Raw genomic sequence first — 27,622 nt, 5'->3', positions numbered from 1 at the left:
TCACTAAGTCATGTCCAACCCTTTGCAGCCCCATGAAATGCACACACCAGTCTTCCCTGTCCTTCACCATCTCCTGGAGTTCATTCAGATTCATGTCCTGTGAATGAGTGATACCATCCAACCGTCTCATCTTCTGTTGCCCCCTTCTGCTCCTGCCCTCAATCTTTCCCAGCATCAAGGTCTTTTCCAGTGAGGTAGCTCACTGCATCAGGTAGCCAGAATATTGGAGCTTCAGCTTCAGCATCAGTCCTTCCAGTGAATATTCAGGGTTGATTTCCTTCAGGATTGACTGATTTGACCTCCTTTCTGTCGAAGGGACTCTCAAGAATCTTCTCCAACACCACAGTTCAAAAGCATCAATTCTTTGGCGCTCAGCCTTCTTTATGATCCAACTCTCACATCTGTGCATGACTGCTGGAGAAACCATAGCTTTAACAGTACAGACCTTTGTCAGCAGTGTTAGCTTTAATATATTGAATTTGGAAGGGATACAATTCAGTCCATAGCACTAAGCTTTATTTTTTAAGAAGAAAGCCTTATATGTACTACTTAAGTTATATATTTGAATAATATTTCAAAATAAAATGTCAAAAGATTTTGTTGAATAATTTAGGAGAATGATTTATGTGGTTTCTCTGGAATTTGTGGGGCTTCCTTGGTGGCTCAGCTGGTAAAGAATTTGCTTGCAGTGCAGGAGACCTGGGTTCGATCCCTGGGTTGGGAGGATCCCCTGGAGAAGTGAACAGCTAGCCACTCCAGTGTTCTTGCCTGGAGAAGTCCATGGGGTCACAAAGAGTCAGACACGACTGAGTGACTTTCAGTTTCTGGAATTTGTGAGGTCAAAGATTTTTCTTTTCTATTCATTGCTAAATTCTCATGTCTAGAACAGTGAGAAGCGGATAACTAGTGCTCCATATTTACTGAATGAATGACTGAATGTTTTCCTTTCTTTTTTTTCTGGAGGAGGGAGCTAGTATCAGAGCTTAACAGCCATAGATTATTAAGACAGGTAAGCTTTATCACTAGTTTGGACAAGTTACTAAAATTCTCTGTGCCATTATTTTAGTGTTGTTGTAAGGATTAAATTAATTAAAAAGCTTAAGCCATTTAGAATAGTATCCACTATTGGTAGTGTAGTTGGTAGGAGTGGATACCTTGATATAGGCAATAAATGCTAGATATTTATGTTTATGCCTAATTCCCGTTTTTACATTTATGTTCATAACCTAAGAAAATATCCTATGAAGTCAGTAATATGGAATTCTTGTTGCCTCTTCTTTTCAGGAAGAAATACTGAGGCACAGAGTTCAATATCTGCAACATAAATAAGTATCCTACTTGAATATTTAAAGTAAGGCAATATATTTGCATTTTGCTGGAATTGTTTGTTATTTATGTTTTCTAATGTTTTACTTAATTGACGTTTTACTTAATGTACTTACTCAAACCTAGATTGAGCCCCCAAATTCTGTTTATGCATATACAACAGATATAAACTCACTAACCTGTGACTATAAACTCACTAACCTGTGAGTATACATGGTCTCCCATATTTTGGATCCTCCTTGTGACTTTCAGGGCTTCCCAGGTAGTGCTCAGTTCAATTCAGTTCAGTTCAGTCGCTCAGTCATGTCCGACTCTGCGACCCCATGAATCGCAGCACGCCAGGCCTCCATGTCCATCACCAACTCCCGGAGTTCACTCAGACTCGCGTCCATCGAGTCAGTGATACCATCCAGCCATCTCATCCTCGGTCATCCCCTTTTCCTCCTGCCCCCAATCCCTCCCAGCATCAAAGTCTTTTCCAGTGAGTCAACTCTTCCCATGAGGTGGCCAAAGTACTGGAGCTTCAGCTTTAGCATCATTCCTTCCAAAGAAATCCCAGGGTTGATCTCCTTCAGAATGGGCTGGTTGGATCTCCTTGCAGTCCAAGAGACTCTCAAGAGTCTTCAACACCACAGTTCAAAAGCATCAACTCTCCAGGTAGTGCTAGTGGTGAAGAATCTGCCTGCAATGTGGGAGACCCGGGCTTGACCAGGGAAGGGAAGACCTCCTGGAGGAGGAAATGGCAACCCACTCCAGTATTGTTGCCTGGAGAATCCCATGGACATGGGAGTCTGGAGGCCTATAGTCCATGGGGGTCACAAAGAGTGGAATACAACTTGCTATCTGAGCACTGCTATGATTTTTTTAAAGATATACATTTACAGTCGCAACTAGCCATTAGGCATTTTCTCAGGCAAGGAAAGCTGAAAAGTACAGCTATTAACGTTCAGAATCCTGTAAACTTTCGAATCCTCATTTATAAAAAAAAAAAAATCAGGAATCCCTGCTCTAGTGGCTCCACATGTAAGGAAATTTTTGTATATCTTCAGCTCTTAATCAGAACTGTAGAGAGCTTCCCTTTTGAGCTTGCCTGGAACTGGGAAAACCGAAGCTGCAGCTTCGGCCTAGGGGGTTGGGGGCGGAGCGCCTGTCCGATATAAACTACAACTCCCAGGACTCCCCGGCCGGCGCTCCCGGGAGTCGTTCATTCAACACGCGAGCCCGCGTTTCCCGCACATCTCACCTCTCCCTCCCCTGGCAAGCCACACTTTGGGTTCTGACTCCAGATGAGCAAGCCCACGGCCGTCTCGGGGGAAGTTTTCTTGCTGTATCGTTTTCTCTCCTGTTTGCTCTGTTAGCTTATGTTGCGCACACTCAAGAACTCCTCTCCCGCAGAGGAGTGGAGACGCCCGAGGAGGCGGGGTCGGGCTCTAACCCAGACGGTGAACCCGGAGGTGAAAGGGATCCGGTGACCGATGGGCTGAAATGTAGTGGATCAAAGAAGGTTCCGACTTCAGTAAGGAAAACTAGTGTCCTTAATGTTTTTTTTACTACTCACAGTTCATGTCTCTTTTCTGATCTTAAAAGTCTTATTTTCTTTCTCTAGCTTTTTTCCCCCCTGGTGCCTCCCTATGGGATCATTCCTGATACCGAGTAACTCAGCGTAACTTACACGTGGTACTCTCTTGCGGGCTTAGTGTCGCTACTGATTTGCCGAGGCTGAGAGTTCCTAGAATTTCAGATTAATCTTGTTAACTATTTGTGTGTATGGGACGAGGGGGTGAGGGGTGAAGAGAAGACTTGCAATTCTCAAGTATAGATAACCCTAGAGGGTGAAGGTCTTAGGGTTTACTTAACATTGAAGTTCATGACCTAGAGAGGTATTTTTACTTGTTCAGCCGCTTAATGGTGTCCGACTCTTCACCAGGCTTCCCTGCCCTTCACTATCTTTGGGAGTTTGCCCAGACTCCTGCCCATTGAGTCGATGATGCCATCCAGCCATTTCATCCTCTGTCCTCTCCCTTCTACTAACTGTTCCTAAAAAGGAAGTCTAGCTAGAAGTGTTTCAACAAAAATCTTTTTGCCGTTTTTTCTCTGTCCTCTTTCAAATGGACACACCTGTGATGGAGACTAGATGTTACTACCCATCAGGGTTCTTGGCCTCCTTAATCACTAGAAAGTGTTCAGAGGCTAGTCAGGAATTTGAAACAACGCTTTATTGAGGCCCCTGCTACAGCAGGGGTGAGCCAGAACAAGTTTGCTTGCTTGCTCACTTGCTGGGGGTGGGGAGACAGAGGCGAGCTTGTTCTTGTCTGGGGTCGGAAGGAGGGGTAGCTTAAGTGGTTTGTCCCTCCCTTTGAGGGGTCATGCTCAGGACCATGCTTTTACGCCCAGCTCTTCAGGCTCTTGAGAGGTGGCAGGTGGGCTTTTTGGCCTCTTTGTATCTAGGTGTCTAGAATTTGCCCCAACTGCGCATGCACGCAGTTGAGTCCCTTATAGTTCCTTTGTGTTTTGTTGCTCCTGGAGATGTTTGTCCAGGTGCAGGCACAGTAGCCCTGCACCAGCGGGTCCCAGGCCCCAGCCCTCAGCCTGTCTCAATGTGAAGACGAGTAGTAACTCCTGCTGGAGGACTAGCGTTTGTGGCTACTGGACACTGGTGCCCTCTTTAGAGTGTGATTAAGTTACATTTTGTTAGCAGATTTTGAGTATTTTAGAGACCATTCTATTTCTTAGGAAGTAATGATATCCAAGTTAGCCGACCTGCAATGATCAACTGAACTAATATGTTAATACACCTAGCATAGTAGGAACACTGGAGATAATAAAGGTTGATTCTGATAAGTTTTGACCCTTACTTCAAATTCGAACCTCAGGATTCTAGGGGCAAAGTATTTTTCTCAGAACACTTTATCTTCTCTCTTTCTTATTCAGTAATCACAATTGTGTACATTTGTTAGCTCTTTTGGTTATCTCTGTTAGAGGGAAGAACAGATAGTTATTGGACGCAGCCAAATTCACCTAACTTGTAATTTTTTAAGTAGTTTTTCCCTTGACTGCAAAAATACTATGTGCTGTATGTATAGGAAATTCAGAAAACACTAAAAAGTAAGGGAAAAAGAAAAAGTATCCATAATCTCACAACTAGAGACCATAGTATTAACATTTTGGTGTATATTTTTATCTAGTTTTCTTTTTTCAAAATAAAAGTCTTCCTCAATTATGAGGGCTTATGTCCCCATAAATCCATGTATTCCATATACTGTAGAAATTTTGAAAACCTAATTGATAAAATATTGTTTTTGAGTCTGCTTTTTTCATTTAGTATAATTAGCTTCATTGTCTTTTTTTAAGCCAAATTTCCACATTTTTACTATTAATATGTAAAGTTTTTATCCTTTGAATCTCAGCTAAAAGGGAAGCATCTCTGAAGAGAGATTGCATAGTTGGGAATGAAAAACACTGAGCTCTGAACAGGCAACTTGCATTCGCCTCAACTCTGCCTGAAACGGGTAGAATGAATAATTATGATTAAGTTACTTGGCTTGGGCATCTGGGTACCTAAAATTAAAGTATTAGACAAGGAAATAGTATTTCCGTCAAATTTAGAAATCTGGTAATATGTGAGACACCTAAGCTTGCATGGTTATTTTGTACTTATGCTTATTCACACACTCAATTTTAGATTCTGGATGTAAGAAATAGGTGATAACAACTTATTCTGTTGATATATTTATTCATTATACTCTTATGCATTTGCCTTAGTTAATTATATATGATGAGTGGGTGGAAAACAGTGCTATCTTCATTTATTTTGTTTGATTCAGAGATTTGAAGAATCGTTTTCCTTTGTGGGTTATTGAATTTGGGGACTGTGTTTGGATCTGGCTGAGGCAGTGAACTGAGCTAGATTGCTTGAGGTTCCTCCCAGTTTTTCTATCTGTGGAGTTGATATTTTTCAACTTGCGCTTATTTTGTTTCAGATGCGGAGATGAATCGTCACCTATTTGCTTGGCTTTTTAGACATCTGTCTCTTAACGGTCACCTCCAGTGTCACATCCGTCACCATTCTCATCAGCTTACACAGATCCCTCTTGACACAAGGCTGTGGGTCTTTAGGCGAAACAGGAATCACGTTCTCCATCGTCTGTCAAATAAGAATTGCTCCAGGAGATACTGTCATCAAGATACCAGCATGCTCTGGAAACATAAAGCACTACAAAAATACATGGAGGGCCTGAATAAGGAGTACCAAACACTTGATCATCGTTTGCATCACGTCTCTGCCAGTGAAGGGGACCGGAGGTCCTTGACGCGACGGCATGCCGAGCTGGCCCCGCTTGTGGTCATTTACAAAGAAATTCAGGAGGCTGAACAAGCCATTGAAGAATTAGAATCCATGTGTAAAAGTAGGTAAAAGATGTGTGTGTGTACAAGTACAGGACTGATTCTTTAAGTTAAAGCTGTATTGAACTCGAGCTCTTAAAAAACCAACAAGTAATAAGCCCTACAATTGGAAAGGACAGGACTCTGTACTGTAGTCTGGTGTCTGACAGCTTCTGAAGAGTAACTCCTGCATGAGACTGAGGTCCTCACAGTACTCGCCAAGATGCTGTGAAGGTCCGGGAGACTGGATACTGACCTTTTCAGAAGCTTTAATTTATTGAATAGATCTTTGTTGAGCACTGTCCTAGATGCTACATACCATGGACAAAAAAATACAATATTTACCCCATCAGAGGGCTCATGTATTGTTTCATCACCTTCAGAGGAAACCCTGCACCCTTCAGCCATTTCATCCCAATCCCACCATCCCTACCAGCCTTACTTTCTGTCTCTACCCAGTTACTTATTTCAGGCATTTTATGTAAATGGAGTCATCCAATATGTTAGCTTCTTTCATAAGCTAAGATTGGCCTCTTTCCCTTAGGATATGTTTAAGGTTCAGTTTCATTGTAGCATGTTTCTGAGCTTCATTTCTTTTTACTGATGAATTTTGTCTCATTGTATAGATATCTCGCATTTCATTTATCCATTCATCAGTTGTTGGTTATTGAGTTGTTTCCACTTTTTGGTTATTATGAACAATTCTCTTACAAATACTTGTGTACAGGTTTTTGTGTGGACATACATTGCTGTATGGTAACTCCATGTTTAATCTTTTGAGGAGCTGCCTGACAGGTGGCTGTACCATTTTACATTCCATCACCCATGTATGAGAGTTCTGGTTTCTCCACATCCTCTCCAACCTTTGTGATCCACCTTTGTAATTCTAGCCATCCTAGTGTGTGAAATGGTATCTTACTGAGATTTTGGCTTTCATTTCTCTGATGAATGTACCTATTGTATGTCACCTTTGGATAAATGACTGTTTAAATCCTTTGCCCATTTTTTAATTGAGTTGTCTTTTTTATTATTGAGTTGTAAGAGTTCTTTATGTTACAGATACAAGTTCCTTACCAGATAGATTATTTGCAAAATTTTTCTTCCATTTTGTGGGTTGTCCCTTGAAGCACCACCATTTTTAATTTTAATTTTTTTTTTCCCTGTTGTTTGTGTTTTGGTACCATATCTAAGAAACCCACAGTCACAAAGATTCAGATCTGTGTTTTATTCCAAGAGTTTTATATTTTTAGCCCTTATATTTAGGTCATTGATCTATTTGAGTTAATTTTATATACATAATGTGAGAGGTGTTAATTTTCAATTTTAGTATCTCTTAATATTATTGTCTTAACATTTTTCTTTTATAAACAGTTTCCGAAATATATAGAAGTTGAGAAACAAGTATAATGGCTTTACCTGGGATTCAACACTTACTTTGCTATTAACTTTTAGTTTAGTTTATAAGCTTTATTCTGTGTATCATCGTGTTTCATTAAGCCTTAGAGATGTTAAGCAGTATTGCAGCCAATCACAGTTACACCTGTAAAGTCCTGGATGTCCAAACCCTTACCTTTTTCTGCCTTCTATTAGTGGTCCTGTGAGTTTCTTACCTCTTTTTTTTTTCATATGCGTATGTTTTTAATTTTTTTCTGTATTTATTTTATTGTTGGCTGCACTGGGTGTTTCTTGCTGTGTGCAGTCTTTCTCTGGTTCCGGGACCACTCTCTAGTTGCGGTGAGTGGGCTTCTCATTGCAGTGGCTTCTCTTTTTGTGGAGCACAAGCCCTAGGGCTTGCGGGCTGCAGTAGTTATGCACAAGCTTAGTTGCCCCGCAGTGTGTGGGATCTTCCCAGACCAGGGATTAACCCGTGCCCCCTGCGTTGGAAGGCGGATTCTTAACCACTGGACCACCAGGGAAGCCCTTCTCACCTCTTTTAATGAGTATTATTTTTTTACTCTTTTGCATAATTCCTCTCAAATTTGTAATTATTTGGGAAAGTTGCCTGCACATATTATGCATGTTAGTCACTCAGTCGTGTCCGACTCCTTGCAACCCCATGGACTGTAGCCCACCAGGCTCCTCTGTCCATGGAATTTTCCAGGCAAGAATACTGGAGTGGGTTGCCATTCCCCTCTCCAGGGAATCTTCCCAACTCAGGAATCGAACCCTATTGCACATAATAGGAGCTTACTAAATGTCTTCCAAATTAAACTGACACAAACTCTGTCAGCCATGTTTGTATCTTGCAATATTAGTAGATTCAATTAGTAGATTGCTTCTAAAGTTTCTACTACAATTCTGCTATTTTATAATAGTGATAATAGCTACATTTACTAAGTCTTATTATGAGCCAGGCACTAAGCTAAGTATTCTGCAAATATTAATCTCATTTGAATGCTCACAATGACCTTATGAGGTAGGAATTTTTATTAATATTCCCACTTTATAGATGAAACCAAAAGGTTAAAATGCCAAAGGTCACTTAGCTGATCCAGAGAGGAGCAAGGATTTGAACCCAATCAATGAGATTCCACAGCTGCTACTCTTATTCACTGCCCAAGGATTCAAAGTCCAATATAGAGTCTACGTCTGTAATATATCTTGTGTGAGTCTTCTCCTGTTCTTTCCACTACTTTATATCTTCGTTATAGCTCATCAAAGATACTTACAATAAATTCCCAACTTGTAGTCTCATCTCCAAGCTTTTCCAGCCTAGTGAGTGATTGCTCAGTCCTGTCCAACTCTTAGTGACCCCATGGACTATGCAGTCCATGGAATTCTCCAGGCCAGAATACTGGAGTAGGTAGCCTTTTGCTTCTCCAGGGGATCTTCCCAACCCAGGGATCGAACCCAGGTCTCCCACATTGAAGGCAGATTCTTTACCAGCTGAGCCACAAGGGAAGCCCAAGGATACTGGAGTTGGGTAGCCTATCCCTTCTCCAGTGGATCTTCCTGACCCAGGAATCAAACCGGGGTCTCCTGCATTACAGGCAGATTCATTCCCAACTGAGCTATGACGGGTTCCCAGCTTAAGTACAACCTTAACTATACTACTTTCCTGCTGTGAATTTTCAGTAAATCCCATTGCCTGTAAATATAGATTGTATGGCTTGACATTTAAGAGTCCCTGCTGAGTGACCCCCACCTCTCTATTAGCCTGAATTCCCTTTGCATGTTCTATCTTCCAACCAAAATAGACCAATTTGCCATTTCCTGAAGATACTCAGACCATCCCATGTCTTTGCTTGCATTCTTAACCCACCAATTTCATCTTCTTGAAATTCAGTCCACTTACAAAGTAATGGCTTGAATATCATACTTTGGCTTCACTCCGCTCTGTAAAGCAAGTATGATTACCTTTCTCTGTTTTGTATTCTAATCTCTTATGTATCTGTCTTAACTTCAGTGCCTTTCCCTGAGCCTCAAGTACAGGGCCTGTGACTTATTTTTATTTCCTGCAGCACCCGTCACAGGGTATAATAGACTCTTGAATCTGTTGACATTGAATTGAATCTGGTGAAATTGAATTAGGTTGGATTTTACAGTTCAGTAATGAATCAGGTGTTTCTGGTATACCTTTGACCCCGCTGACACATTGAGTCATGGCAGCTGGCTACCGTCTGAGGCTTACGTGCACACGGCGAGGCCAGCTGTGATAGTGCAATTCTGCAGCAGGTCATTTATAATTAGAAATTGAGGTCAGGGGCTTCCCTGGCGGTCCAGGGGTTGAGACTTCACCTTCCAGTGCAGGCAGTGTGGGTTTGCTCCCTGGTCAGGGAGCTAAGATCACACACACAAAAGGAAGAGATTCAGTTCAGATGGTACCTTATTTAGGAATCTTCCTTAAGGGTCAAAGTCTGGGTTAGACCACCCTGTAGGCCTCAGTGGCACTACTTTTACTACCTACTGTAACCAGGTGAATGTGTCCATCTTTGCCAGCAGACTGAGCCCCTTGAGGCCTGAACCATGTCTTATTCATCCTTGGGTCCCCAGCAACTAGAGCCAGTGTTAAATGTTGAAAGACGGAATGAGGCATAGAATTGCACCAGAACCCGATGACTTCCATGACTAGAGAAGGTTTTTAAAGAGCCTTCTCTCTTTTATGAGTCTTCATTTCTAATTTTTTTTAATTATTAAGAATCAAAAACGTCTACCTCATTTAGCACACATCACCACTGACAAATGGAGTCTCTAGGCATCTAATGCAGTGGGGTCAAAGGTCATAGGATTCACCCTGTTTGGCCACTGTCTCACTGACAGCTTGTTTTGTGAGTTCCAGGATTTAATTTTCGGCTTTGAAATGTGAAAAGAACCACTCTTTCCATAAAGCAGAGGTTGCCAAGATGTGTGGGTTTTTGACCCATGTGGTGTTTTTAAAAAATGTTTACTAAGGATGAGCATTTTTAAGAACGTTCAAAATTTTAAGAGTTCTTATTTTTTACTTAAAAAAGTGGAGGTTCTAGCCATGTTAGATTACTCAGTGTGCTAACCAATTATTGCCACCTTTAGACAAGTAATCACCCCAGTTTACTCTAAAACTTAGCTTATTTGGGTCATGAAGATGTCATCACCGATTTTTATATTTACTTATAGACATTCATATCACCAGCTCTTTGGAGCAAGATTTTACTTGTTTTCACACAAGTTTTTTGGACATACTTAGCATATACTTTGGAGAAGGAAATGGCAACCTACTCCAGTACTCTTGCTTGGAAATTCCCATAGATGGAGGAGCCTGGTAGGCTGCAGTCCATGGGGTCGCTAAGGGTCAGACACGACTGAGCGACTTCACTTTCACTTTTCACTTTCATTCATTGGAGAAGGAAATGACAACCCACTCCAGTGTTCTTGCCTGGAGAATCCCAGGAACGGCGGAGCCTGGTGGGCTGCCGTCTATGGGGTCGCACAGAGTCGGACACGACTGAAGCAATGCAGCAGCAGCAGCAAATACTTCATTGATATTCTCTAACTATTGTTGTAATAGTTCTTTTTTATAATCCCTTGCCTTCACAAGATAAAATTTAGTAGATTGAGATTAGGTAGCTATTTAAGAGTTTCTTGGTGAGTATTTAAACATTTTTGCTATTAGATAAAACCTAGTAGATAGAGACTAGGTAGCTATTTAAGAGTTTCTTTGTGAGTATTTACACATTTTTACTATTATTTGATGGTTTGTAGGTCTAAATAAACAAGATGAAAAACAGCTACAAGAACTTGCATTGGAAGAGAGGCAAACCATTGCTCAGAAAATCAACATGTTATACAGTGAGGTATGTTTGAAGAGGTAAACTAAACCCAATACTGTGAATATAAAGGGATACAGTTGTTGCTAGATTATGTTTTGGTGCTTAAAGTACTTTCTGAACACCAGTTTTATTAAGTCTTCTCTTAGGATGATTGATAATGTTGGGTTTAGTGCTGTGATTTACGACAGAATGAGATTGAGGTGAAGAGATTGTGATGGCAAAGAAAAGAACAAGCCCCCTACCTCCAGACAAAAGTATTCCAAAGCTGAATCTACTTCAACAATGGGAGGAGGCCAGGGTTTTCAAGTCTTAGGAAAAGGGAGCGGTTCATGCTGCTTAGGTTAAATATGGAACGAGTCCAAGACTGTAGAGACAATGGGTTAATGTAAGTCTTTGGCCCTTTCTAGCTCAGTGGATGGCTTGTCCAAAAGAAAAGGGAGACCCAGCCCTGCGCCTTATATTCCCGGCCATGTCTGTCGTCCCCCTACCTTCAGGCTTCCCTACTCTAGGAACCCAGTAGACAGGCTTTTGTTTTTAATTGAAGTATAGTTGATTTACAATGTTGTGTTAGTTTCAGGTGTACAGTACAGTTATTCTGTTACGTACACACACACACACACACACACACACACACACAAACACATATCTTCTTTCTCAGCTTCTTTTTCATTATGGGTTATGACAAAATTTTCAGTATAATTCCCTGTTTCATACAGTAGGCCCTTGTTGTTTATTTTATATATAGCAATAGATATGTATATATGTTCATCCTAAACTCATAATTTATCCCTCCCCCTTTTCCCTTTGATGACCCTAAGTTTGTTTTCTATGTCTGTGCATCTATTTCTGTTTTTGTAAATAAGTTTATTTGTATCCTTTTTTTTTTTTTAGGATTCCACAGATAAGCAACAGTATATGATATATGTTTTTCTCTGTCTGGCTTACTTCACTTAGTATGATAATAATCTCTGGAGGGGCTTTTTGAAGGGTTGAGGAGGATGTGGTGGAGGTATCAATATTTTTTATCCCTAATGTAAACAGCTAGTCCAAGACAGAAGTCAGACGTCTGACTCCTAGTCTGATATTCTCTCCATCAGGCCAAATCGTTTCTAGTAGAGATGGACTATTTCAAAAACTGTCAGTAGGAAGAGTCATGGTACATGGGTAATTTCAATTTGATTTGAAAGACCTTTTAGTAATAATAAAAAGAAAACTACTTCCTAAGAGGGAAATTGGTTACTTTCTTTATTAGAATGTCCCTCTTTTTCTTATTACACTGAGAAAATATTTGAGCCTTATCTTGGGAGTCCTCAATCTACTCTTTAAACAGCAACTCTGCTGAGAAGACAGGGCATGGCCTGGCACTGGCATTTATTGCTGGAGAGAACATGTAATCATATATAAAAAGTCCTCATTTTCTCCAAATGAAGACTTTGAAAGCTTTCTTTCATTAGATGAAAGAAGCTACTGTTCAGGACTACTAGAAGCAGAATCTGAAGAAAACTGAATGGAACACTGGACTTTGATCTGAACTTCTGCATTTTAGAAAATTGAGATAATCTGATAGCATTGTAGAAACTATCCCAACAAGTAACTTCATTGTTTAACATAAACTGATTGCTTATCTTAGGCCTAATTGGTGTACTTATTAAAGACAGACCTCTTTTGGGATGATCTGTGATTTTATTAGTTACTGATTTTATTAATATTTGGGAATCTCTTGTCTAAGTTCAAGTAATAACAGCATACCATGGAAACTATACACACTAATACTGATTTTTCCCCCTTTTCAGCTTTTCCAGAGTCTACTGCCAAAGGAGAAATATGACAAAAATGATGTTATTTTAGAAGTGACATCTGGAAGAACGACTGGAGGTTAATAAAATAATTTTATTGTAAATGATCTTAAAAAATACTTGAACATTACCTTGATCTGACACACTATAACTTTAAAAGTTTGTTAAATGTGTTTCCCTTTGGAAGTAGTTACTTCTTAACTCCTAAGGGGCCTTGTATCAATACTTAAGGAGGACTTCCCTAAAATTTCCTGGGATTTCTTCTCCTAGAAAAAGCAGAATTTTATGTTTTATTGAAATATAGTTGATTTATAGTGTTGTCTTAGTTTCTAGCATACAGTGATTCAGTTACACCTATATATATATTCTTTTTCATATTTTTTAAATTTGGTTTATTATAGGATATTGAATATATTCAATTCTAGTGTGCTATACAGTAGAACGTTGTTGTTGATCCATTATGTATATAGTATTATATATCTGCTAATTCCAGACTCCTCATTTATCCCTCCTCATCCCCTATCCTGGAGAAGGCAATGGCAACCCACTCCAGTACTCTTGCCTGGAAAATCCCATGGACGGAGGAGCCTGGTAGGCTGCAGTCCATGGGGTCATGAAGAGTCGGACATGACTGAGCGACTTCACTTTCACTTTTTCACTTCCATGCATTGGAGAAGGCAATGGCAACCCACTCCAGTACTCTTGCCTGGAAAATCCCATGGGCTGCCATCTATGCAGTTGCACAGAGTCGGACATGACTGAAGCAACGCAGCAGCAGCAGCAGCAGCAGCAGCATCCCCTATCCCCTTTGGTAAACATAAATTTGATGTCTGTATCTATAAGTCTGTTTCTGTTTCATAAATAAGTTCATTTGAGTCATAGTTTCGATTCCCCATAGAAGTGATATCACTTGAAATTTGTCTTTCTTCCTTTTCTGACTCACTTCATTTTGTGAGATAATCTCTAGGTCCGTCCATATTGCTGCGCAGACGGCGTTACTTTGTTCTTTGCTAAGGCTGAGTAGTGTTCCACTGCACGTGGATGCCAGGCCTTCTTTACCCATTCATCTGTCAGTGGACATTTAGGTTGTTTCCATGTTTTGGCCAGTAATGCTGCAGTGAACACTGAGGTGCATGTGTCTTTTTGTATTAAGAGTTTTCCCCAGATATATGCCCAGGAATAGGATTGCTGAGTCATATGGCAATCTATTTTCAGTTTTTTAAGAAACCTCCATACTGTTTTCCATAGTGACTCTACCAGTTTACATTCCCACCAGCAATGCTGGAGGATTCCTTTCTCTCCACACGTTCTCCAGCATTTGTTATTCGTAGGCTTTTTAATGGTGGCCATTCTGACCAGTGTGAATCAATACCTCCTTTGTAGTTTTGATTTGCATTTCTCTAATAATTAGTGATGTTGAACATCTTTTTATGTGCCTATTGTTCATCTGTATGTCTTTCTTTGGAAAATGTATACTGACTGAATATTTTTAAATTTTCTTTTAGGTGATATCTGCCAACAATTTACCCGAGAAATATTTGATATGTACCAAAATTATTCAAGCTACAAACACTGGAGATTTGAACTTCTGAATTATACACCAGCTGATTATGGTAGGTGTGTTTGAGGATTTTGTCCATAGATGATGCTGAAAATTATTTTTTCTCTGCTTTTGATTAGAACCATGTTGTCTTGTTTTTTAAAACATGTGGTCTATATCTACTAAATATTGTGACATGGACTTATCAATTACAGTGGCTTACCAGAGTAGAATTCTCGCTATAGAAGAAGAGAATGGGAGAGAGAGAAGCGTCCTCTTAGGAAGGAATATGTGAATTAGAACAGAGATGGGTGCTTCCCTGGTTGCTCAGCTGGTAAAGAATCCACGTGCAGTGCAGGAGAGACCCTGGTTTGATTCCTGGGTTGGGAAGATCCCGTGGAGGAGGACATGGCAACCCACTCCAGGACTGTTGCCTGGAGAATCCCTACGGACAGAGGAGCCTGGCGGGCTACAGTCCGTGGGGTCATAAAGTGTCGGACATGACTGAGCAACTAAGCACAGCACAAAACAGAGATGATGTCTGATGCTGAGAGAGAATAAGTGAGGGAGAGTCTATAGAGAGGGTACCAAACCATGGAGAATGGCCACATTTAGAAAAATAGACTAGTTGGCAAAAGAAAAAAAGGAGTTAGGCAAACAGGAAAAAGAATGGGGACAGTATATATTGTGGATGCAGGAGAGGAGAGAGTTGCGAGAATCAGAAACAGCATTAGAAAAGAGTGTCATCTCTGAGATGCATATTTTGAATTCAACTTTCAGCAATGAAAGGGAATTGCACTTGACATCGGGAGGAGAGATTCTGCTCCAGGGACACAGAGCAGACAAACAGTGGTTGGGAGGTCTTATATTTAGATACACTGACTCCCTAGCAAAATAAAATAAAACACATTTTAAAAAGTACGAAGTTGAGCTTTCCTGGTGGCTCAGTGGTTAAGACATGGTTTCAATACCTGGTCTGGGAAGATCCCACGTACCACGGAGCAACTAAGCCCGTGTACCGCAAGTACTGAGCCTGTGCTCTTGAGCCCACAGGCCGCAGCTCCTGAAGCCGGCATGTAGAGCCTGTCTCTACAGCAAGAGAAGCCACAGCAGTGAGAGGCCCAGCACCGCAACTAGAGAGTATGCCCTGCTCCCTACAGCTGGAGAAGGCCTGTGCCCTGCAGCAAAGACCCAGCACAGCCATGACAAAATAAATAAATCTTTAAAAAAAGAAACAGATTAATGTATACAAAACAGAAGAAAAAAAAAGGTAAAAATCCTTTTATCAAAAACAAAAAAATTGGGAATTCCATGGCAGTCCAGTGGTTAGGACTCTCTGCTTTCATTGCTGTGGGCCTAGCTTCAATCCCTAGTGGGGGAACTAAGATCCATGTCTCACCCGCCACCAAAAACAAAAAAAAAAAGGAAAAAAAATTTAATACTCTACTCATATACCTTTAAAATTAAAACCTAAGAATAAACCTTTATCCATTAAAATTATAAAATATAATTTAATTTATTTACTGTAATGAGCAGAAGACAAAGATATAGATAGGGAAAGACTAAAATAGAGATGGGGAAAAAGTATCTATCTTACAAAATATGTATGTTAAAGTATATGTATGGGGCTTCCCAGGTGGCACTAGTGGTAAAGAGCTTGCTTGCCAATATAGAAGACTTTAGAGATTCAGGCTTGGTCCCTGGGTCAGGAAGATCCCCTGGAGGAGAGCATGGCAACCCACTCCAGTATTCTTGCCAGGAAAATCCCGTGGACAGGAGAGCCTGGTTGGCTACAGTCCATAGGGTCGCAAAGAGTTGGACATGACTAAAGAGACTTAGCACAGCATATATATATGTATATGTACATACTTGGGAGGGATTGGGGGCAGGAGGAGAAGGGGACGACAGAAGATGAGATGGCTGGATGGTATCACCGACTCGATGGACATGGGTTTGGGTGGACTCCAGGAGTTGGTGATGGACAGGGAGGCCTGGCCTGCTGCAGTTCATGGGGTTGCAAAGAGTCGGACACGACTGAGTGACTGAACTGAACTGAATGTTTAATTGAAATATAGGGAACTCCCAGAGATTCACATAGCAAGATTGGGAAAAAATATACTTAAATGTAAAAATTCACATATCAAATGACTTCAAGTCTTTTAGTTTTGTGATCTTGGGACAGATAGGGAAAATCCTCAACCATTACACAAGTAGTCAATACTACGTGATTACAAGATTAGTCTTTGCAGGGTGGTGGCCCTTGACATGCAGTGTAGGTCATCACTGTCATTCTGTATTCCTGATTTCTAGGGGGTTGAGAAAAATGTCTTTCATATTAAAGGGGGCTTCCCTGAGTGGCTAAGTGGTAAAGAATCCACTTACCAATGCAGGAGACTCAGGTTCAGTCCCTGGGTTGGGAAGCTCCCCTGGAGAAGGAGATAGCAACCCACTCTAGTATTCTTGCCTGGAAAGTCCCACCATGGACAGAGGAGCCTGGCAGGCTGCCAGTCCACGGGGTTGCAAAAGAGTCAGACACGACTTGGTGACTGAACAACAACAACAAATGAAATTTATTATGTTCTCTCTTCCCTCCCAACCGATTAATGTTTATAATTATGTTTTGTCATTTTCTGCTCACCAGCTAGATTCAGGGAGAGGTCATTAAAGTGATGTGGTGGTTGGGACTGCCCTGGCGGTCCAGTGGTTAGGATGCTGTGCTCCCAGGGCCGGGGGCCTGGGTTCGATCTCTGGTTGGTGAACTAAGATCCTGCAGGCCACACGTCGAGGCATAAAAAAACTAGCTAAATAAAAATAATGTGGTGGTTAATTTAATGTGTCCAGATATCATACTTTTCACCACAACTGTTGAGCAATAAATTTATGAAGGGAGCCCTGGCGTCACTGAAGAGCTCTCTGGTAGCTTTCACCTGCAGCCAAGACCTCACAGTGGGAACTCTAGTAGACGAATTGGGAAACCCAAGGGCCATTGGAGTATTTGGATCTCAGGGTAGCAGTGTTGGCACTCAGAGGCCAAAGGCAATATGGGCGTGGTTACCGTAATGGACAGCAGAGTGAAAGGAGCAACTGGAATAGGCTGACTTATGCAGACAGGGCATTGGCTGGTTGACATGTGTCCCTGGGAGTAAAGAATGGAAGCCTGCGAAATTCTTATTTGATCTGTATAAGCAGAAAAGTTCTAGGTCAAGTGAACAAAAGTCTAACCTGTGTCATAAAAACAGAAGTCATGGCCCCTTAGTCAGTTCCCAGACTTGAGCCAGTTTGTAGACCTAAAACCCCTTGAATAAAGAGTGGGTCATCTTGTGAAAGTTTGTACATGCCAGAAATTTATACTGCCAGTCTTTCTCCCAGGCTTTCCTGGTGGCTCAGACAGTAAAGAATCTGCCAGCAATGCTGGAAACCTGAGTTCTATCCCTGGGCTGGGAAGATCCCCTGCAGTAGAAAATGGCAATCCACTTCAGTATTCTTGCCTGGAGAATCCCATGGACAGAGGAGCCTGGTGGGCTGCAGTCCATGGAGTTGCAAAGAGTCAGACATGACTGAGCGACTAACACTTTCACTTTCCCTAAAGGGGAGTATTAAATACATGATTATCTATAGAACTAGGTCTCATTGAGGACTAAGAGGAATAAGTACAGTATATAAGGACTGTTAGATCTGACAGTATAATCATTTGCAGAATGGGGAGGAGAATGGGAAGAGCACATGCAAAAAGGTTTTATAATGTTTTTAGTAATCATACTGGTGGCAGAACTAATACTGGCATTCTGAAACTTGTTTATGAAATATGGGACAAAATAGAAGAGTAATTATGAGATACTCTGATTGTGGTATCCTCTCTGTCTTTGGGAACCAAGATTCTCAGTATGGAAAGCAAGTGATACAGGAGTATTAGAGAAGACACTGTGATCTTTAATTTATATTAAAAGTATCAGTTATCAAGAACAAGTTGTCTGAGATTTTATCCTACTTGCAAGACAGGAATTTAGCAAGTCAGTTTCATGGGTCAGAGACAAAGGATGGTTTATGACTCATGGTAGTAGCAGCAATCAGAATATCAGCATTTTTGTGCTGGTTTCATGAGCTCCATGTCCCCAAAGGCAACTGGAAGAAGGTCAGATGACACCTGCCCACATGGTGGGTTTCAAAACACAAGAAGAATCCTGAGCTTGGGGTTCTCAAGTGCATTTTATTTTGCTGAGTCTCCATTGCCATGCATGCAGGCTTAGTTGCCCTGCCGCGTGTAGGATCTTAGTTCCCGATCAGGGATCAAACCCATGTCCCTGCATCAGAAGGTGGAATCTTTTCCTTGGCTGTGCTGGGTGGGCCGTGTGGCTTTTCTCTGGTTGAGGTGAGCAGGGGCTCCTCTGTAGTTGCGGCAGCTTCTCTTGTTGCACAGCATGGGCTCTAGGGGGTGTGGGCCTCAGCAGTTGTGGCTCCCCGGCTCTAGAGCACAGGCTCAGCAGCTGTGGCGCACAGGCTTAGCCGCTCCACGGCGTGTGGGATCTTCCCGACCAGGCACTTGTCAAGGCTATGGTTTTCCCTGTGGTCATGTATGGATGTGAGAGTTGGACTGTGAAGAAGGCTGAGCACCGAAGAATTGATGCTTTTGAACTGTGGTGTTGGAGAAAACTCTGGAGAGTCCCTTGGACTGCAAGGAGATCCAACCCGTCCATTCTGAAGGAGATCAGCCCTGGGATTTCTTTGGAAGGAATGATGCTAAAGCTGAAACTCCAGTACTTTGGCCACCTCATGCAAAGAGTTGACTCATTGGAAAAGACTCTGATGCTGGGAGGGATTGGGGGCAGGAGGAGAAGGGGACAATAGAGGATGAGATGGCTGGATGACATCACTGACTCGATGGACGTGAGTCTGAGTGAACTCCAGGAGTTGGTGATGGACAGGGAGGCCTGGCGTGCTGTGATTCATGGGTCTCAAAGAGTTGGAGATGACTGAGGGACTGAACTGAACGGTCCTTTGCTCTAGAGGGAGACATTATCTCCAAAGCTGTTTACTAAACAAATACCCTTAAAAAAAAAAAGGGCAGGCAGTTCCTTGTTTACAAGATGTGCAGAAATGCAAGAAACTGATAAGGAATTGTTTCTCAACATCTCTGTAAACTCATAAGGGATTTCCTATCTCTGTCCATTGAAAAGGTCTGGAAACAATGACCAACCAGTATTAGTGAATATCCCTAGTTCCCAAATATTGAAAACATTGAAATATTATTTTCCTTAGAAAGGAACCAGGGCTTCTTGGAGAAATGGCTGACTCTAGGTCTTTTTTTTTTAAGTCACTCAGTCATGTCCAACTCTTTGTGACCCCATGGACTATACAGTCCCTGGAATTCTCCAGGCCAGAATACTGGAGTGGGTAGCCTTTCCCTTCTCCAGGGGATCTTCCCAACCCAGGGATTGGACCCAGGTCTCCTGCATTGCAGGTGGATTCTTTACCAGCTGAGCCACAAGGGAAGCCCATAGAGTTGGACTATCACCCTTTTACAACCTCTGTGCTACATGAAGCATCAAACATTGTCAAAACCATAAAAACAGAGACAGCCAGACATTGTCTGTCTCCTGTTGTCTTGCCAGAGTTCAATCTAGTTTCTGGATCCAGCTGCCCAGTAGGAGCCAGAACAGAGGGCAGAAAAGAGATGGAAGCATGCCAAGAGTATGCAGTCAGCAAAACCAAGCTGTGGGAAATTTCTGTATGTCAACAGCCCTGGTTCCTCAATGGATCACTTGAGATGGGTGATGAACTTAGACACTGAGATTTGAAAGACGTATCAACTTTTTTAAATGGACAAGACTACCTGTAGTGCCTAGGGCAGCACATTAGGTAATAAAATTATAGTAGCAAAGGGAATAAAAAATACTGGTTACCTGAGAAAGGGAGGGTATTGTAGGAAAGGCGAATCTATGGGAGGGCTTTGCAGGTGCCTGATAAAGTTCTTTTTCTTAATCTTGAACCATGCATTTGATTCGTGTGGTTTTCTACATCTGTATATTATTTTACAATAAAAAGATTTTTTGTAAACAATATGTTCAATAAGAAGCTAGCTTAGGCCTTGTGCTTATTTTCCTGCTTCATAGACAAGCAAAAATTAAATTTCAATAGATTCTTGAAAGCTTGGGAGGACCTACAGAATTATTCATCATTATCAAATTGCTGTTATTGAGCACTCATATATGGCATCAAATTAGCCTAAGATCGCATAGGTTCAATGCAGAAAATGTCCCAGGATTCTTTTTTTTCTAATACTATTTTTATAAAAGTGAAATTTGTTCATCATATAAAACTTTGCAACCAAAACACTTAAGATGAAAAACATGCTGCTGTTCTGTTCTCCAGAGATAACCATAAGCCATCGTTTGGCATGTTCCCTGTTACACATGCACACACTTAGGCTGGGAAACGTCTTTGGGACCTACTTTCTGTTCTCATCTCAGGCTCTGTTTTCACAGAGGCCTTTCATGGAGGCCACTTAAGGTCTTGATCCCTTCCAAAGTAGAATTTATTATCACGCTGGAACATGTTTTTTCATAGGTGGGCTACATCACGCGGCGGCCCGAATTTCCGGTGATAACGTCTATAAGCACTTGAAGTACGAAGGTGGGATTCACCGGGTTCAGCGAATCCCCGAGGTGGGGCTGTCATCCCGGATGCAGCGTATTCACACGGGAACGATGTCGGTGATCGTCCTTCCCCACCCAGATGAGGTAACCCCCTGCAGGAACCCCGTACCATTATCCGTGAAGATCCCCCGGAGTTTCACTGTCCAGGAAAAGCTCCTGTGCGTTCTGTCTATTTACAGAATGCTTCTGCACCCTAAACGTGTGTACTTCTTTCCCCCCACGAAGCAGTCCCTCCATTCTTTGTGGACAACGAGTGACCGTCCTACAGTTCAGCTCAGCTCACGTCTGACACCGTCTCCCTGGGGAAGTGGCTCAGGTTCTGCAAGCTGGACTCAGCCCCATAGGACAGCTGCCCCTCCCACGTCAGAGACAGACGCGAGACCAGGCTGTCTCTTGTGTTCCTGCATCCGGAGGGTCCCGTGACCCCCTCCTTAGTCTCAGTAATTTACTAAAGGGGCTCGCAGAACAGAGGAAAACAGTGTCCTTACCAGCGCGTGCACGGAGTCGTGTCTGACTCTCTGTGACCCCACGGAGCTCTGTCTGTGGAATTCTCCAGGCAAGAGTACTGTGGTGTGGGTTGCCATGCCTTTCTCCAGGGGATCTTCCCAACCAAGGGATAGAACTCAAGTCTCCTGCATTGGCAGGCGGATTCTTTACCACTGAGCCACCTGGGAAGCCCACACTTACTAGACTACTGCTTTATTACAAAAAATATAACTCAGGAAGGGCCAGATGGAAAAAACTCAGAGGACACGAAGAGGTGTAGGGCTTCCATACCCTCTCCAGGCTCGCCACCCTACCTTGCAGCTTCGCGTGTTCACCAGCTTGGAAGCGCTCTGAGCTCTGTGCTTGGGGGACTTTTATGGAATCTTCCATACATAGACATGATTGGTTACATCAATAGACTTTGGGGATTAATTCAACCTCCAGCCCCTCTCCCCTCCCTGGAGATTGGGGTGGAGCTGAAAGCTCCAGGCCTCTAGTCCTGTGTTTGGTTCCTCTGGCCATCAGTCCGCATGCTGTGGTTATCCAGGATTTTCCACATGTCACCTTATTAACATAAAGTCAAATGTGGTTCAAAGGGGCTTGTTATGAATAACAAAGGACACCTTTGTCACTCTTATCACTTAAGAAAATATCCAAGGGTTTTAGGAGCTCTCTGCTGAGAGCTGAACAATATATATTTCTTACCATAAATCACAATGTCACAATTAATACTTACTCCAGTTGATAGTTTCCTCAGCATCAAAAAGTATCTTTATAGCTATTTTCTTAAACCAGGATGCTATCAAGTTTCACTTATTGCAGTTTGTTGTTATAACTCTTTATGCTTGGAACAGTCTTCCAACCTTTGTTGTTTTTTTAATGACACTGACATGTTGAAGAGTCTTGCAGAATGTTCCACATTCTGGATTCGTCTGACTGTTTCCTTATAACACTCTTTAACTTGTTCCTTTATCTCCTGCATTCTATGAAAAGTTGTATTTAAATATTCCATTCTATTCAGATTGTACATTTAGAGCAAGAATACTTCGCAGGTGTCGTTACATTCATGTTGCGTCTCATCACAAGTCATAGAATATCAGATTCCCCCACTTTTAGTGAGGATCACTTTGAGCATTTAGTGAAGTTGGTGACCACAAAAAAAATCCTGATTGTGAAAGTGTATTTCTCCCTTTATAATAAGGGAATAATCTAAGTAATATAATAATATAGTAATATAAGGAATATATCCTATTCCCAACAACTTTTCGTCCGTGGTCTTTAACGTCCAGTAGTGATCTTTGCCTGAATTAGTTATTTAGTTTGGTGTTTCAAAATGATGATTTTCTAATCTCATCATTCCTTCTGCGTGTATTAACTGGCATTCTTTACTGTGAAGAACTTTCCTCCCCACTGCCTTCTCCCTCCTTTCTTCTCTTTCTCTTTCCATTTTTATTTTACCTCATTGTAAACTCATATATTGAATTGTGTATGTTTGTGACTTCATTATAGACTTATGGATTTATTTTTTAAATTCAATAAGATATAATCACTATTATTTTTCTTTTTGAAAAAATTGAGGTGTAGTTGACTTACAATATTATGTTTCAGGTGTACAACATAGTGATTCACTATTTTGAAAGGTTGTACACCATTTATAGTTATCATAAAGTATTGGCTTTCTTTCCTGTGCTGTACAGTATCTCCTTATAGTTCATGTATTTTATACATAAGAGTGTGTACTTCTTACTCCCCCACATCTATTCTTCTCCTCCCACTTTTCCTCTCCTCACTGGTAACCATGAGTTTGAGTCCATTTCTTTTTTTGTTATATTCACTGCTGCTGCTGCTAAGTCGCGTCAGTCGTGTCTGACTCTTTGCGACCCCATAGATGGCAAGCCCACCAGGCTCCCCCGTCCCTGGGATTCTCCAGGCAAGAACACTGGAGTGGGTTGCCATTTCCTTCTCCAGTGCAGGAAAGTGAAAAGTGAAAGTGAAGTCGCCCAGTCGTGTCCAACTCTTAGCGACCCCATGGACTGCAGCCTGCCAGGCTCCTCCGCCCATGGGATTTTCCAGGCAAGAGTACTGGAGTGGGTTGCCACTGCCTTCTCCAAAGGCTTATATATTGACTAGTGTGTTTTAATTTTTAGACTCCATATATGTGATACTATACATATTTGTCTTTCTCTGTTCGACTTATTTCACTAAGCACACTACCCTCCAAGTTCATTTATTTTACTGCAAATTGCAAAATTTCATTTTTTCTGGCTGAGCAGTATTCCAGTGTGTGTGTGTGTGTGTGTGTGTGTGTTGTGTGTGTGTGTGACATCTTTATCCATTCATGGATACTTACATTGCTTCCATATCTTGGCTGTTATAAACAATACTGCTGTGAACACTGGGGTGAATATATCTCTTTGAGTTAAGGTTTTTATTTTCAGATATATACCTAGGAGTGGAATTGCTGGATATGTTGGTTCTATTTTTAGTTTTTTGAGAAACCTCCATGCTACTTTCCACAGTGATGCACCAATTTACATTCCCACCAACAGTGTACCGGGGTTTCCCTTTTTCCATATGGTCCCTGACGTTGGATGATAGCCATTCTTTCTGATGATAGCCATTCTGACAGATGCAAGGTGATACCTCACTGTGGTTTTGGTTTGCGTTTCTCTGATGATTAATGATTTGGAGCATCTTTTCATGTGCCTGTTGGCCACTTGAGTGTCTTCTTTGGAAAAATGTCTATTCATGTCTTCTGCCTTTTTTAAAAAATATATTTTGTATCTAATATAGCTTTGTGGGATGATAGACAATAAAGCTTTTGAAAGATTGTACAACTCAGCGGTCTCATAAATCAGTGTTTAAAATAGCATCTGTTGGAATAGGGTGTTTATGGTTCTTTCTTTCTTATGTTATTTCACCTCTTAGTCAAATGGCTGTGATTTAAAACAGTACAGTTTATGTGAAAGACCTTGGGATCAATTTAATATTTAAGTATTTGTTCAGTATGGAATTTACTCATGCTATACTTTTGGTTCTAGGTCGACGTGAAAGTGGACCCTAAGGACTTACGAATAGATACATTCCGAGCCAAAGGCGCAGGAGGGCAGCATGTTAATACAACTGATAGTGCTGTCAGACTTGTCCACATCCCCACAGGTAAGCTAGTCCTTTTGCCTTTGTACTTTTAACTCTTTTTTTCACATCTTATAAAACTGTCCCGCATTTAGAAAGAGTTTTAGGTTAGTGTCGATGACACTGGAGGGACTTCCCTGGTGGTCCAGTGGCTAAGACTCCACACTCCCATTGCAGAGGGCCCGAGTTCAATCCCTAGGCAGGGAACTAGATCCCACGTGCCACAACTAAGATGCTGCATGCCACGATGAAAGATCCCTCGTGCTGCAAGTAAGACCCAGAGCTGCTGGATAAATACCTAAATAAATAAATACATAAAAGATTTTCTTTAAAAAAAAGGTGACACTGGGTCATGGGTTCAAAGTCCCCAGTGTGTTCATATTCCCTTCTGTTGGGACAAAGTCCCTCCTTGGCTGTGTATATACATTTAAGAGTGAGGTTCTAAACACTCTCAGTGCATGGGCGCCACTTATCCAGTAATAAGTTTCAACAGTCGGGGAGTGGATCAGCTTTTTTATTAGGGCCCCTGAAATGTCAGCATTTGTAGAACTTTTTCTCCTGGGTAGTTTTCTCCTAAGAAGGCTCGCCCAGGACGCACCTGACGGTAAAGTCAAGGTCTCCCCATTCAATAAGCAAACTTTCACTTAATCTTTCTTTTCAGTCTTGTGCCTCATGCTTGCCTTCCTTTGTACCTTTGAAGACTCAAGTCTGGAACTTTCCTTATTTCATTCTCTAAAGACTGTACCTCCTGCCTCCTACAGACTGAGGGAGGGGACTTGAAAATGTAGTTGTTATATAGACTTTCTGTGTCTAGTCCCCAAATGGTCAGCTCCAGTCTCTGGGCGTCCTCATTATAGTGCTTCATAAAAGGTCTTAAGGATCTATACCTATATGTTAAAATATAAAGAAATACATGGAAACAGTTATTTTAAAATTTTAGGTAGCCGTTACTTCTGGGAGGCATGACGTAGCTTCTGGCTTGGAAGGGGGCAAATGGGAGGTTTAAAGGGCATTTAGAAATATTCTTTGTGGCTCAGCTGGTAAAGAATCCGCCTACAGTATGGGAGACCTAGGTTTGGTCCCTGGGTTGGGAAGATCCCCTGGAGAAAGGAAAGGCTACCCACTCCAGTATTCTGGCCTGGAGAATTCCATGGACTATATAGTCCATGGCGTCGCAAAGAGTCAGACACGACTGAGGGACTTTCACTTTCAGCAATATTCTATTTAAGCTGCGTGGTACATATATATTCTTTTACATTATGTATATTCTTCCCTATGTGGAGTATACAATTGACCCTTAAACAACATGGGTTTCAACTGCATTTCGTTGTTGTTTAGTCACTAAGTCGTGTCCGACTCTTTAAAACCCCATGGACTGCAGCCCGCCTGGCTTCCCTGCCCTTTGCTATCTCCCAGAGTTTGCTCAAACTTATGTCCATTGTGTCAGTGATGCCATCCAACCATCTCATCCTCTGTTGTCCCCTTCTCCTCCTGCCTTCAATCCTTTCCAGCATCAGGATCTTTTCCAGTGAGTCAACTTTTCCCATCAGGTGGCCAAAGTACTAGAGCTTCAGCTTCAACAACAGTCCTTCCAATGAATATTCAGGACTGATTTCCTTTAGGATAGACTGCTTTGATCTCCTGCAGTCCATGAGACTCTCAAGAGTCTTTTTCAACACCACAGTTCAAAAGCATCAATTCTTTGGCGCTCAGTCTTTTTAGTCCAACTCTCACATCTGTACATGACTACTGGAAAAACCATAATCTTTGACTCTACAGACCTTGGTTGGCAAAGTGATGTCTTTGCTTTTTAATACACTGTCTAGGTTTGTCATAGCTTTCCTTCCAAGGAGCTAGAGTGTTTTAATTTCATGGCTATAGTCACTGTGCAGTGATTTTGGAGCCCAAGAAAATAAAGTCTGTCACTGTTTCCAATTTTTCCCCTTCTGTTTGCCATGAAATGATGGTGTTGGATGCCATGATCTTAGTTTTTTGAATGTTGAGTTTCAAGTCAACTTTTTCACTCTCCTCTTTTACCCTCATCAAGAGGCTCTTTATTTCCTCTTCACTTTCTGCCATAAGGGTGATGTCATCTGCAATTCTGAGGTTATTGATATTTCTCCCAGCAATCTTGATTCCAGCTTGTGATTCATCCAGTCCAGCATTTCACATGATGCACTCCACATAGAAGTTAAATAAGCAGGGTGACAATATACAGCCTTGACATACTCCTTTCCCGATTTCGAACCAGTCCATTGTTCCGTGTCCAGTTCTAACTATTGCTTCTTGACCTGCATACAGGTGGAATTCCCTTACTTTCCCTGTGATCCAAGGAATGTTGGCAATTTGATCTCTGGTTCCTCTGCCTTTTCTAAAACCAGCTTGAACATCTGGAAGTTCACAGTTCACATATTGCTGAAGCCTGGCTTGGAGAATTTTGAGCATTACTTTACTAGCGTGTGAGATGAGTACAATTGTGCGGTACTTTGAGCATTGTTTGGCATTGCCTTTCTTTGGGATTAGAATGAAAACTGACCTTTTCCAATCCTGTGGCCACTGCTGAGTTTTCCAAATTTGCTGGCATATTGAGTGCAGCACTTTCACGGCATCATCTTTTAGGATTTGAACTAGTTCAGCTGGAATTCCATCTCCTCCACTAGCTTTTTCATAGTAATGTTTCCTAAGGCTCAATTGACTTCACACTCCAGGATGTCTGATTCTAGGTGAGTGACCGTACCATCATGGTTTTCCAGGTCATTAAAGCCTTTTTTATATAGTTCTGTGTATTTTTGCCACTTCTTTCTAATCTCTGCTGCTGCTTTTAGGTCCACCTTTTCTGTCCTTTGTTGTGAGGATCCTTGCATGAAAGGTTCCCTTGATATCTCCAGTTTCCTTGAAGAATTCTCCTTGTGTTCCCTATTCTATTGTTTTCCTGTGTTTCTTTGTACTGTTTACTTAAGAAGGCTTTTATCTCTCCTTGGTATTCTCTGGAACTCTGCATTCACTTGGGTGTATCTTTCCCTTTCTCCCTTGCTTTTCACTTCTATTCTTTTCTCA

General features: G+C 41.6%; 1 protein-coding gene across 1 annotated transcript in view; it reads left to right on the top strand.

The window, feature by feature from the left end:
• Window positions 1-2,809: 2,809 nt before the first annotated feature.
• The window catches only part of MTRF1 (mitochondrial translation release factor 1), a 39,969-nt gene continuing 15,156 nt past the window's right edge, over window positions 2,810-27,622 (top strand). The window contains exons 1-7 of the mRNA XM_068984547.1: window positions 2,810-2,842; window positions 5,307-5,732; window positions 10,888-10,979; window positions 12,749-12,830; window positions 14,257-14,364; window positions 20,856-21,028; window positions 24,472-24,589. Coding sequence (XP_068840648.1) covers window positions 5,315-5,732; window positions 10,888-10,979; window positions 12,749-12,830; window positions 14,257-14,364; window positions 20,856-21,028; window positions 24,472-24,589 — 991 coding nt within the window. The 5' untranslated portion in view covers window positions 2,810-2,842; window positions 5,307-5,314. The remainder of the gene's footprint in view (window positions 2,843-5,306; window positions 5,733-10,887; window positions 10,980-12,748; window positions 12,831-14,256; window positions 14,365-20,855; window positions 21,029-24,471; window positions 24,590-27,622) is intronic.

This window comes from Capricornis sumatraensis, chromosome 12 (genome assembly GCF_032405125.1).
Source record: "Capricornis sumatraensis isolate serow.1 chromosome 12, serow.2, whole genome shotgun sequence".
Taxonomy (NCBI): Eukaryota; Metazoa; Chordata; class Mammalia; order Artiodactyla; family Bovidae; genus Capricornis; species Capricornis sumatraensis.
This window is presented reverse-complemented; position numbering and strand designations above follow the sequence as displayed.